The sequence below is a fragment of the Podarcis vaucheri genome, assembly GCF_965113315.1.
Source record: "Podarcis vaucheri genome assembly, chromosome: 17".
NCBI lineage: Eukaryota > Metazoa > Chordata > Lepidosauria > Squamata > Lacertidae > Podarcis > Podarcis vaucheri.
In genome coordinates, this window is record NC_138755.1 from 4,876,906 (window position 1) to 4,889,964 (window position 13,059).

The following is a 13,059-nucleotide window of genomic DNA, read 5'->3' on the forward strand; positions in this document are numbered from 1 at the left end:
ATGGTGCTTTAGATGTGTCTCCACCACAACAATACACAGAATACTTTGAAAGCTGCCCCTAATTTGCACAGCCAAGGTGGAGGGAGGCTTCTACCAGCCAAAAACCAAGCAAATAAAAAACATCATTTCCTGTAATCGCACAACAGGCATTTGGGCAACTTTCTCAGGAGCGTGCAGGAAGACTCCCTGAAATGCATATCCAGACCAGAGATGTGCCACTAATAAGAGCCTTGCTAGATCAGACCATAGTCCCATCTAGGCCAGCATTCTGTGGTCACAGTGGCCACCCAGAGGTCTCTGAGAAGCCCACACACCAAATATGAGTGCAATAGAATCATAGAATCATAGAGTTGGAAGAGACCACAAGGGCCATCGAGTCCAACCCCCTGCCAAGCAGGAAACACCACCAGAGCACTCCTGACATAGAATCATAGAATAAATAGCTCTCTCTCCTGCTGTTGTCCTGCAAAGACTGGAGCTCAGAGCACATAGCTCCTATCATGACGAGTAGTCATTGCTAGCCTTATCCGCCATGAATGTGTCTAATCTCCTTTTCAAAGCCGTCTAAATTGGTGGCTGTCACCACATCCTGTGGAAATATCATAGTTTGAGTAAGTGCTGCGGGAAGAAGTACTTCCTTTTGTCCATTTCCACACAGAGAAGGTATTAAAAACTGTCACCAGACATTTATTAGAACCAGGTGGGTATCCTCTTTCAACGAACCACATTTAGGGTTAGTGTTTGGAGGAAACCAGTTGGGGCATGAAATGTGGGAGGCAGTTATGGATTGACAGTCGGGATGGTGATCAAATTTTGTCGATTGACAGTGGAGGGGGGAGAGGATGAAGGGTAGAGGGGATTAGCTGAGTGGGAATGTGTTTAGGAGATTACTAGTTCTAATTGCATTCATCCCAGACTTCAGATGACTGAATTTATTTTCATTGTTCCTCAAATAAAGCACTTCGTTGTTAGCCTTGGATAACTGTTGGTGAAAAACATGTTTAAATGGTTTGAACACCTACCCCAATACACCTATTCACTACCTGACCATGGGTTCGTAGTGGATAGCTCAATTAAGACGTTGTGTAAACAGCATGGAACAGTTGCCGCTGCTGCCTCCCCCCCCCAAAAAAAATTCCATGCTAGGAACCATTAGGAAAGGAATTTGAAAGAAAACTGTCAATATCATTATGCCATTATACAAATCTTTGGTGCAACAGCACTTTAAATACTGTGTGCAGATCTGGTGGTCTCACCTCAAAAAAGAATATGGTGGAACTAGGAGAGGTTCAGAAAAGGGCCACTGATCAGGGAGATGGAGCAAGTCCCTGTGAGGAACAGTGGCAACATATGTGGCCTTTGAGTTTAGAAGAAAGGCAAGTAAGAGAATACAGTGGTACCTCGGGTTAAGAACTTAATTCGTTCTGGAGGTCTGTTCTTAACCTGAGGTTCCACTTTAGCTAATGGGGCCTCCCGCTGCCACCGCACGATTTCTGTTCTCATCCTGAAGCAAAGTTCTTAACCCAAGGTAAAGTGGTAAAGTACCTCTGGATACGAATGGGATCCATTCCGGAACCCCGTTCACATCCTGAAGTAAACGTAAGATGTGACTGTGCATCTGTGCGTGCCACATTTCGCCACTTCCGTGCACGTACGTGACATCATTTTGAGTGTCTGCGCATGCGTGAGCGGCGAAACCCGGAAGTAACATGCTCCATTACTTCTGGGTCGCTGCAGAGCGCTACCCGAAAATATTTAACTTGAACCTACTTCAACCCGAGGTATGACTGTACTATTTCTGGGTTAGCGGAGTCTGTAACCTGAAGCGTCTGTAACCCGAGGTACCACTGTACATGGCAGAGGTGTATAAAATTTAGCATGGCATAAGGAGAAAGTGAACAGAGAAAAGTTTTTCTCTCCCACATAACGCAAGAACTTGGGGACACCCAATGAAGCTGAACGTTCAAAGATTCACGGTGGGCAAAAGGAAGTTCTTCTTCACACAGCTGAGCCATGGAATCCACTCCTGCAAGATGCAGTGATGGTCATCAGCAACTGGATGGCTTCTAAAGAGGATGAGGCAGATTCATGGAGGAGAAGGCTATGAGCAGCTACGAGCCACCAAGGCGATGTTCTACCTCCACTGTCAGAGGCAGGATGCTCCTGAAATGCCAGTGGGTGTGAATCACAAGTGGGGAGAGTGTCTTTGCTCTCACGTCCTGCTTTGTGGCTTCCCATAAGCATCTGCTTAGCCACTGTGGGAAGAAGATGCTGGACTAGTTGGGTCTATGTTCTTTTCCCAATAAAGCTGCCTTGACACTTCCTGCATCTACATACTGCTGTTAGCACAGCAAGACTACAACACTTTTGGAAAGCCATGAACTTTAACAAGCCTCTGGAAGTCAGCACGAGTGGCAAATGACCCTTGCAATAGAACTTGATGTCCCCTCTGCCCCAGGCTCACTGGGTGGCCTCACTGGTTCTATTTTATATCACTAAAAAATAAAATGTTGTTACATGCCTTGGCACAGGGTAGACAATCAGTTGGACATGAACAAAAAAGTGACCTTCCCACATTGTGCAACAGCAGGAGAACCCACCATATCAAAGGCACACACAAGCAGAATCCGCCTTGTCAAGGTGCATGGGCTCTTCATGCGGCGGACGTGTTGAACAGCCACAAAGAACACTGCGCCCCCAGCACAGATCTTTGCCACACCCTGGCCAAGCCCACGGTGCAATCTAGGCTGCAGCAACCAAGCGGCTTCAGTTCACAAAGAGCAACTGCACAACACTCTTCTCCCCACACTGTTCCCAAATAGTAATGCCCGGCCATACTTCCACTGCACACCCTCCTGCCTTCATGAAACATAAGCTGGCCAGGCTCCACATGAGATCACTGACTCCCCAAGGCTGCAATCCATGACAAGCGTCCTCACCACATACAGTCCTATGGGTGCACACAGACACAGGCAAACACACGTGTCTATGCATGTGTGCATTCATGCACGCGCACACACTGGGCAGAGTGGTGTTCAGGGCTTTGCCTTTTATAGGCAGGATTGCTGCTGCCAAAAGGAATGAATTGTCCTTTGGCCAAGGATGTTTCTCTCTCTCTCGCTCTCTTGCACACACATGCACACCCATCCACTTCAAGGGCTGGGCTAGCACCAAATGCCTTAGCTGAAGGAAAGGAGGGGAAAGGGGCTGCAAAGAGAACAGAGGGTTGGGTGTCCGTCATGGGGGTTGTGGCACGCACTCCCCCAGCAATTAAACGATCTCGTCTCTGCCCCAATCTCTCTCACTTCCCCTTCCCAACAATGTGCTTTGAAAAGGGGAATCCATCCAAGTGTGTTCCAGCCTCTTCTCTGTATGGCATGCTGGGTATTTTAAGCCCTTCTGGGAAATCCTTTCCCCCTGTGACTGGCAAGTAACCAGATCCCGGAATCCCCGAGAACAGAGAGTGTAGGGGGAACCCAGCAAGGTCACAGGAGATGTATTTGGGGATGGGGGGAGGGCAGCAGCAGAAGCCAACATGACAGCAGAGGACCCACACATACAATGGCATGCGTTTGTGCAACTGGGAAAAAAATACACCTGTAGTAAGGCACTTTCCACAGCAAGAACACAGTCTAGGCGATTTTCCTGCCTTCTGGCGGTATCTCAGCATGCAAGGGCATGCCTTGAAGGTGACGCTTGTGCCAAATTCACAGGTGTCATTGGCACATGAATTGACATGATTTGCTGCATAGGACGCCGTCAGGGAGAGAAACCCACACAAGCAGACTTGTCCCTGTGCACATTGACTGCATGGCCCACTCATGCTGTCCTACACATGGCACAAAATGCTGCTTATATACATACAACTCATGGCAACCATTGTGGGAATGTGTTCACTTTTGCTTATGTGTGAATGGCTTTATAGTTCACATATATAGTTGACGATCCCTGTCCAAAGATCTGCTTGTGGCTAAACGTTCCCATTTAAGTGTAACCAACTGCTCACACACTTGCCAGCACACGAAAAGGTGTTGCTTATTGTGAGACTACACACATACAGCTGCCGGAATAAGGCTGCATGGTTATGTGGTGACTATGGAACTTATTGCCACATGGTGGTGCGGCTGCTACAATGAGCAAAAGCAATTTTTTTTAAAAAATCACAATTAGATGAATGTAAGGAAAACAGACTTCGCTGGTGGCTTCTAGGCACAATAGCCAAAAACACAGCCACCATAAAGGAAAACAGCATCTCTCTGGCTACCACATCAGAAGGCTTAACAATGAGGGGTGGACATGGGCATCAGACTGCGCTTGCAAATCTCTCTGAGGATTCTGGTTGGTTGCTGTTGCCAGAATTCCAAGCCAAAAAAATCCAGGCCATCGGTCAGATACCAACAAACAAATTTCCTGATCTGACAGGAGACCTTTTCCTGTTGCCCCATGGAGGGACCCACTGCACAAGCATAAACATAAGTAGAAAGGGGTACCTATTTTCTAGAACAGGAACGTCCAACTCCCAATAGACTGCAATCTACTCACAGTATATAGAAAAACTGGCAGCGATCTACCCATCCCTGTCATTGGATGGACCAAAGTTGTTGAGCTTTTTTGGGAAAGGCAAAGTTATTGAGCCACTGTTGTTTCCCCCCTTTTTCGGGGGAGGGGAGGAGATCACTGAGGGGCCAAAGATCTACCAGGATCTACCAAGTACACCCCACCATCTACCAGTAGATCATGATCTACCTGTTGGACATGCCTGCTCTAGAACACCTTACTGTGGGTTCTGTGGTTCTCAAAAAGGAACATCCATGCTTCCTTGCGTCAACCAACTTTCGAGATGATAAAATGTGGCATTGTTCTTTACGGGCCTCATCCGCATGCAAAAAGGGCATCTTCATGTCCTCCTCCACTTGCACACGGGCAGATATCAACATTTATAGTCCACCTTTGTTTGAGCAGCTCACGGCAGCATACATGGAGATTATCCCGTTATATCCTCACAGTCTCCCTGTGAGGTGGGCTAGGAGCAGAGATAGTGACTGGCCCAACATCATGCAGGAAGTTTTAGAGCCAATTGTATATCTCTCTAGCCCAAGTGGCCCTGCATCATGCTAGAGTTGTGAAATGATTGCCTACATTTTACACACACAACCCAAAGCCCTTGCCTACCAGTGCCACAAGCACCTGTGAATCAGCCCCTGTTTTTCTTCTTTCCTTTCATGTCACTGCTTACTCACATACAGCCTGCCCTCTGACTGATCAACACACCATCTCCTCCTCCTCAATAAATGGCTATGACTTCAAACAATTCCAAGGAGCTTGGAGTACAAACACAACAAGTGAACATTATAGAGAAAGCCACGTGTGGAGATCCTCAAGATGAACTCAAGTGCAAATTCAAGGAGTGAAAGATCTCTCTCCCCAAACTCCCCCTCCAGCAGGCTCATAGCTGTCAACGTTTCCCTTTTTTAAAGGGAAATTCCCTTATTCCAAATAGGACTCCTCGCAAGAAAAGGGAAAAGTTGGCAGCTATGACCAGGCTCCTGCACAGTAATAATGCCCTGTTATTATTAGTAGGGCTGAAAGGTGTTGCCAATCAGTGAGACAGAGCAATTCAAAATCTTGTAGATATTACAGGGCAGCAGATTTAAAATAATTCACTAGCTTTTACCCATGCACATATTTTTGAATTCACAGGCAGCAAGCACATTCAGATGAGAGGAATCACCCCCTTCCAACTTTCTCCCAAGGAGGGAATGTCTCTTCTGGGGTGGGCACCTTCTGTGGGACAACCACATGCACCCACTAAGAATGCTACACTCCTGCCTCAGAACTGTAGTTTTATTCATATGCAAACCAATGCAGATACAGTCAGTTGCTCAATTGATTAAAAATCTTGCATGGCTTAATCAGCTTACGGGTTTCTTTCACCAGCTGACAGCCCTAACTATCCTGATCTTTTGGTGCTGCCTGCTGCCACGAGAACCCCATATTAGGTTGGCTGGCAGAAGCAAACATACACATTTTAGTATGGAAAGACAGTGTTGTGTAGTGGTTAGTGCTGGACTAAGGAGAGATTGATTCAAATCTCTGCTCAGCTGCGAAGTTCACTGGTTGTCTAGTCATTACCTCTTAACGTAAACCCAACCTCACAGGGTTGTTGAGAGGGTAAAAAGGAGGGGAACCAGAACGGTGTGCAATGCATTGCCTTGAACCCCGAGACAGGATATCAATAAAATAATAAAATAAATGCAATGGGCTGTAGCCAACTAAGTTCTACTCAAAGTAGACCCATTGAAATGAATGGACCCAAGTTAGTAATGTCCATCAATTTCAGCAGGTCTACTCTGAGCAGGCCTAACACTGGATCCAACGCAATGAAAATCACACGCCCCTCCATAAGAGTTCTCAGTTCTAAGCAGCGCCCCTCCCAGAGTTGCCCCAGGACCAGAGCCGGCTCTATCATTAGACCAACTAGGCAGCTGCCTCAGGGGCACGATTTGATACAGATTAGTTTTGGTTACATCTTATAAATTCCTGATAATGTTTTACTTTTATATTTTGAAGAATCTTATGTCTACAAGACATGTGTTTCTGAAGAGTGAAGTTAGCAATTTGGGAGGCGGGGTGCCGAGTACTTAGCCTTGCCCAGGGGGCAAAACAGCCCGGCGCCGGCACTGCCCGGTGGTGCCCCACCTCCCGCTACCCTTCTGTGCCCACCTGGAAGGCGACGCCCGCGCGGCCTTGTCCTCCTCCACCCCCAGCCCTGAGCCTCACCTGAGTCCCGCTGAGCCGCCCTCTTCTTCGTCTTACCTTTGTAGGTTAGGTAGAGCCGGGGGGCGCCGGCGAGGCTGCTCTGGCCCAGGCAGCAGCAGAGGCAGCGGAGCAGCAGCGCCAGCAGCAGCAGCAGGGGTGCCCAGGGCGCCATGGCCGAGGGAGTCCTCGGGACACCTGGGGCGGGAAGAGAGAGAGAGAGAGAGACACCTGGAGGCGCGCCCTCCTTCGGCCGGGCTCCGGGGCACCTGGCGAGGGCAGCGGGCGAGGGCTACGCGCGCGCCCCTGGGCGCTTGGCGGGGAGAGGCCTAGAGGGCGCTGCGTCCGAGGGCGCGAGATCAAAGGCGCTGCCTCGCCCGGCCCCCCCGGCGCCCGGCCAAGGCGCTGTAACCCGAGTGGGGCCGCGGCTCCTGGGCACTTCAAAGGCTCGCTCTCCCTCGGCCCGCCCCCCCCCTCGCCATTCTTGCTCTCGCCTCCTTCCCTCAGGCCGGCGGCACTTTGAAGTTGGGGGACGCGGGCTGGGAGTCCCCAAATACCGGACCCCCCAAAAAAACCCTCTACCTCATTGGACGGCCCCTGGACCCCGGGAAATGGCGCCCCCTGCCGGCGCCCCGCCCGGAGCCCTTCGCCTTGGGCCGGCCCCCTTCATTCTGGAGAGGGCACCGATGCTGCGGCGGCCTCCTGACGCCATCACTCTCAGCCCAAGGGGGCAGGAACGGCAGCAATCCCTCCCCGAGCCCCGGCCGGGCTATAATCTTCCCCATGCCACAGAACAGGTGCCAGGGGACAATGCCAGCACACGCAGCTCCCACTCCGTGCCAGCGGGGCTCGGGTTGGCGCTTTGATCCGCCTGCCAGTCCCGTCCCTTCGGCTCTCCCTGCCCGTGCGCGCCGCGGCTCTGCCCCGTCCCGTCCCTAGTTCCGCCGACGTGCTGCAACCTGTCGCTTCCATACCTGAGCCAGGTGCAGCTAAGCGAAGCAGGGCATGCTGGGACATGGAGTCCCCAATGGCCCCAGGGGCCAGAGGGGCTTGGCTCACCCCCCTAACTCGAGGGCCCGTGCTTTGCATGTTGGGCCACATCTCTCGCTCTCTCCCTCGGGTGCCAGACTCAGGTCCGCGCCCCCGCGCCCAGATCCGCCACGGTTTTGTTTTGAACAGGACAGAAGCCTCCCGTTATTTGCTGCCTGGCCCTCACCCCCGAAGCGGCTGCATCTCAGACCAAAGTTGCAACCCCAGCGCGCGCTTTCCCGGGAGCGAGTCCTACTCAAGCGCCCGCCGAACGTCTTTTGGGTAAACGCGCGCAGAAGAAAAATAAAGAACAGGACTGGAGAGGAGGAATGTGGCAACGGAGGATTGCCGTGGAGGTTGGTGGGGTGGCAGTCTGTTCCTGGGACACAGAGGGAAGCACTGGGGCGAAGGAGCAGGCCAGGATCGTGGCCAGGGCCGCGGAGTCTCCGGCAAGGCAAGGCGCAGAGGCCACTTACCGCCCCTCGCCCGCTCTGCTCCCGGTTCCCGACCAACGCGGCGGCTCAGAGCCCGCGGGCGCGTCCCCTCGCCGGCGCGCACGAAACTTTCTCGGAGGTGCTGTTCCTCCGGAGGGTCGCCGCTCGCCGCGAAGGGAAGAGGCGCATCGCTGCCCGCCGCCTCCCCAGCCGCGGGGTCCTGGCTTTTGTCACTCTGCGGAGGGAAAGGGAGGCGGCTGCACGTCGCCCCGCCGGGCAAAGCCACCGCGCGAATCGGCGTGCAAGTTCCTGCTCTGCCTCCTGGAGCCCGAGCAGCGGAGCCGCCTCTCCCGAGACGGGCGGGACGCCTTAACCCCTTCGCTGCTCCCGAGGTGGCGTGGCGCCCCCTCCTTCCCCGAGCAGGAGGGACTCCGAGCAGATGGGCGGTGGGGGGGGGAAGACCTTCCCCAGCTGGGGGTCTCAGTCCTGCGCCCGTGTCTTTGATGCCTCCTTGCCTTCTATGGGGCGCTCCTCCAAATCTGCCCCATAGCCTTTGGGTGGTAGTGGGGGGGGGGGAGAGAGAGAGAGATTCTGGCTCCAGGAGCAAAGTCCGGAGTCCGGAGGAGCTGAGAGAGGTCTTTTACCTGCGCCAGGATCGTGTGTCACAACAGCCCCCTCTCGTGCCAGGCGGGCCCAGGAGGCTCCGGGGCGCGCTTCTCGAGAGCGGTTTGCATCCTGCCAGCCGCACCTTTGGCCTCTCCCCAGCGAGGAGGAGGGCGGCACCTGCAGGAGGCCAGGAGAGGGGGGTCCCTGGCAGCGAAGGCGGCGTGCGAGGTGCTGGAAGGAGCCCGGGGCAGATCCGGCTGGAGGAGGAGAGGCGAGAGAGACGCCTTGACAGGTGGGCAGGCCACCCCCCTCCAGACTCCAGCTCTTTCCCACCAGCGCACCCTTCGCACCGGGCGACCCACCTGATCGAGCTCCTCTTAAAAGACAGGATGGCGCCAGGCTTACTTTGGCATCTAGCGGAGATGGGATGGGGCAGCTCTTGCACAACAGAGCCCAGGATGTAGCTTCCAGGAGTGCAGCTCACAGGAGCACCGCGGCACATCTCTTGCCTTCTTCAAAAGGCGCAGAATGGAAGAAAGTCTCTTTCTCCAACCTCCCCCCCCCCCTGCATCTCTACTCTTTATGATCCAGTGGGTTTTGAGAAAGTGGGGCTGTCAGGAAAGGACAGCAGTCTGAGCCCCCAGCGTGCCGCAGGGCTGACTCACCGCATTTTGAAGTTAGCGAAATAATATACTTTATTGTCCAATGTTTGACTGCCCTGTAAGACCATTTAGTGTGGCCTAAGCATACCACTGTTCTGAGGTTGCTTTCCTGAGCTTTGGACCACATCTTACATACAAGGCATAGCGAGCCCAAGATCCAGCCCTGAAAGTTTGCTCTAATGATGCCTCCAGGGTCTTCGCTGGTGAGGCAGTTGCATCTTTTCCTTTGCTACAGTACAGGAGAAACATTGAACTCTAAATGAAAGACCCCCAAAGGCAAAGGCCTGTAAATATAGTCAACCACAGGCACTACAAAACTATGTAAAAAATATGAGTCAGTGAACTGTAAAAGAAACACAGCACACATAATTTATACCAAATATGGTCTTGTGTTGTGCAGGGATGGGGAACTGGTGCCCCCCCCAGATGTTGGTGAACCATCACTCCCACCACCTCTGGTTATTACCTGTCTGAGGCTGATGGGAGATGGCGTCTCACTCTGACAACATTGAGGGCTACAGATTCCCATTATATTTTCACAAAGTATGTCATTGTGAACCTTGGTCTATGACAATGCAAAAGGGAGACCTAGCAGCTTGCTCATTTCATTAGCCTATTGATGAGGATGCATAATTTAAACATTGCACATCACATTGTCATGTAATAATACTTTATTGAGCTAATACTTAGAGAGTACTGATTTATTGGGTACCAGATCTTAAAAAGTAGGGACATCACCTTGCCAGCAAAGGTCCGAAAGGTCCGTATAATAAAAGCTATGGTTTTCCCAGAAGTGATGTATGGAAGTGAGAGCTGGACCATAAAGAAGGCTGATCACCGAAGAATTGATGCTTTTGAATTATGGTGCTGGAGGAGACTCTTAAGAGTCCCATGGATTGCAAGAAGATCAAACGCATCCATTCTTAAGGAAATCAGCCCTGAGTGCTCACTGGAAGGACAGATCCTGAAGCTGAGGCTCCAATACTTTGGCCACCTCATGAGAAGACTCCCTGGAAAATACCCTGATGTTGGGAAAGATGGAGGGCACAAGGAGAAGGGGACAACAGAGGGCGAGATGGTTGGATAGTGTTCTTGAAGCTACCAGCATGAGTTTGACCAAACTGCGGGAGGCAGTGGAAGACAGAAGTGCCTGGCGTGCTCTGGTCCATGGGGTCATGAAGAGTTGGACATGGCTAAACGACTAAACAACAACAACAAAGATAGTGCCCATGAACATGAGCCTTCTAGATTGAATTGATTGACCAATATGAGTCATGTAGTTCTTCAGTTTGGGTGCAACCTTCCAGCCCATGTGAATCCACAGAATCCTTTAATTTTTACAAAATGACTTGGCGGCGGCCTGGGGGGTGGGGAAGGCATGGTTGGCCATCTAATAGAATATTGTTGCAACGCCTAGCTAAAATCAGAAATAGTCAGCAGGTTCTTTGCCTCCTTGTGGGAGACAACTACAGGCTGCATAGGGAAAACATTCTTCAACCAGGTCTTTGGCCGTTAAGCAGTCTTTGGCCTTTTAAATATTTGTGGGGTGGAGGTATATTGTTGTTGTTGTTGTTAGCATTTTGTGTTTTCATGTTGTAAACTGCCCTGTGATCTTTGGATTAAGTGTGGTATTTAAATTTGGATGAAATGTGGTATATAAATTTAATTAATTAATAGGGAAGAGCCATAATTCAGTGGCAGAGCACACTGGTCCCAACTTTAATCTCTAGTTAAAATTATTCAGATGATAGGAAAGACCACTTTCTGCCTGTGACCTGGTGAGCTGCTTCCAGTCAGAGGAAGCAAGCAATAATGGGCTTGATGGATAAACATTCCTAGTATATATAACAGATTCATTTTTTTCAGAGACTCTGTAGATCAGTGCTGGAACACAGATTCAGTTCCTGGCATCTCCAGCAGCAGGTCTGGGAAAGACCCATTTGAGATCCTGGAAATCTGATGCCAGTCACAGCAAAACAATACGGAGCAATATGGACCAGAGGTCTGACTCAGTCTAAAGCCGCTTCCGATGTTCTTCATACGACCTTCTCCCCAGGAAGGCTCAGTATAAACTGACCTTGAGAAGGAAAAAAAATACTCTGTTCAAAGGCACAGGAAGCCAACACCCTTCTTGTATTAAGAAAATATCACGCCAGAAGATAATATTTGTGAGTGATTATAGTTGTGCATTGTATATTTGGAAGGATTTCAAATGTCTTGTGTACATTTGGCTTCTGAATGACCATTCTCACTACCTTCCTTCCTTCTGCTTAAGCAACCTTCTATTTCAACCACAAATGTAAAAAACAGGTGGGAAAGGCAAAGAAAGATGGGAACATGCTCACTTATAAGGTTGCCCTTCAAAAATAAAAATGAAAAACAGTACTGCACAGAGTTGGCAAAATCCAATTCCCTTCCCTGTGCTAAAGAGTTCCCCTCCCTCACCCCATGCCAAGATTTCCCAGACTAGTGCAAATGCCTCTTTTCATGCTACAGCCTTATTGTTAGGAATTGCTGCCCAAGCATGAGCTATTCCTGTCCCCCTCCCCATCCTGTGTGCATGCCACACACAGCAGGAATGGTTCCCACGGTTCCTGGTGTCCCCCCCCCAACCTCATGGAAAGGGGCTGCAGGGGAGGGCGTTGCTAAAGGGAGAGGGAAGAGGATGTGTTGATAGAGATGAGAGAGAAATGAGGATGATTAGGGGAGGAGGGTTTCATTATTCCCATTGCCAGCAGGTGCCGGCGGAAGGAGTTCCATGGGGATGGGGGTGCCTAGCAACACTCTCTGAAGCGCAAACTGGGCGGAGGCAGATGGGACCTGAAAAACCAGCCAAGGCATGGGGGGAACCTACACACCCCCTAGAGGAGTTTAGGTCCCAGGTCAAATTCTTTGGGCCAGGAAATCTATTGCAATCCACAACACAGGAAAATCCCAGAGAGAAAAACAACTTGGGCATCCATTCTCGCCCTTCATGGAAGCACTCTCCAACCTTCGCTTTTGACCCTTGCCGGTAGATTTGCAAGGGAGTTTGGCCTGTTATTGGAAAAGCCAGAAAGAGACTTCTAGACCTTGTCTACATTGTGTTCAGGCTAACCATTATGTGGGCCAAATACAGATCTACACTTAAGGTCTCCTCATTGTCCCAAGACTGCGGGCTGGGAGCGGATAGAGGTGAAGTTGAAAACCTGTAAATGTAGAAGGTCTCTGGTGAGATTTTATAGATTCTCTCTCAGCTATAGATATAGGTAAAGGGACTCCTTACCCTTAGGTCCAGTCATGGCTGACTCTGGGGTTGTGGCGCTCATCTCGCTTTATTAGCCGAGGGAGCCGGTGTACAGCTTCTGGTCATGTGGCCAGCATGACTAAGCCACTTCTGGTGAACCACAGCAGCACACGGAAACGCCATTTACCTTCCCCCTATTTATCTACTTGAACTTTTATGTGCTTTCGAACTGCTAGGTTGGCAGGAGCAGGGACCGAGCAACGGGAGCTCACCCCGATTCGAACCGCCAACCTTCTGATTGGCAAGTCCTAGGCTCTGTGGTTTAACCCACAGCACCACCCGCGTC

At 50.9% G+C, this 13,059-nt stretch overlaps 1 protein-coding gene across 4 annotated transcripts in view; it reads right to left on the bottom strand.

Annotated features, from left to right (window-relative positions):
* Positions 1–9,342, bottom strand: part of LOC309521712 (semaphorin-3F-like) — a 32,810-nt gene extending 23,468 nt beyond the window's left edge. Inside the window, exons 1-2 of one of the 4 annotated variants that reach the window (XM_082204426.1) lie at positions 9,231–9,342; positions 6,817–6,954 (exon numbers count right to left, since the gene is read on the bottom strand). In XM_082204426.1, coding sequence (XP_082060552.1) covers positions 6,817–6,954; positions 9,231–9,327 — 235 coding nt within the window. In that variant the 5' untranslated portion in view covers positions 9,328–9,342. Of the gene's footprint in view, positions 1–6,816; positions 6,955–8,261; positions 8,583–8,863; positions 8,994–9,230 lie in introns of those variants that run through there. The other 3 variants (XM_082204428.1, XM_082204427.1, XM_082204429.1) reach the window with 3 other exon arrangements.
* Positions 9,343–13,059: the final 3,717 nt, after the last annotated feature.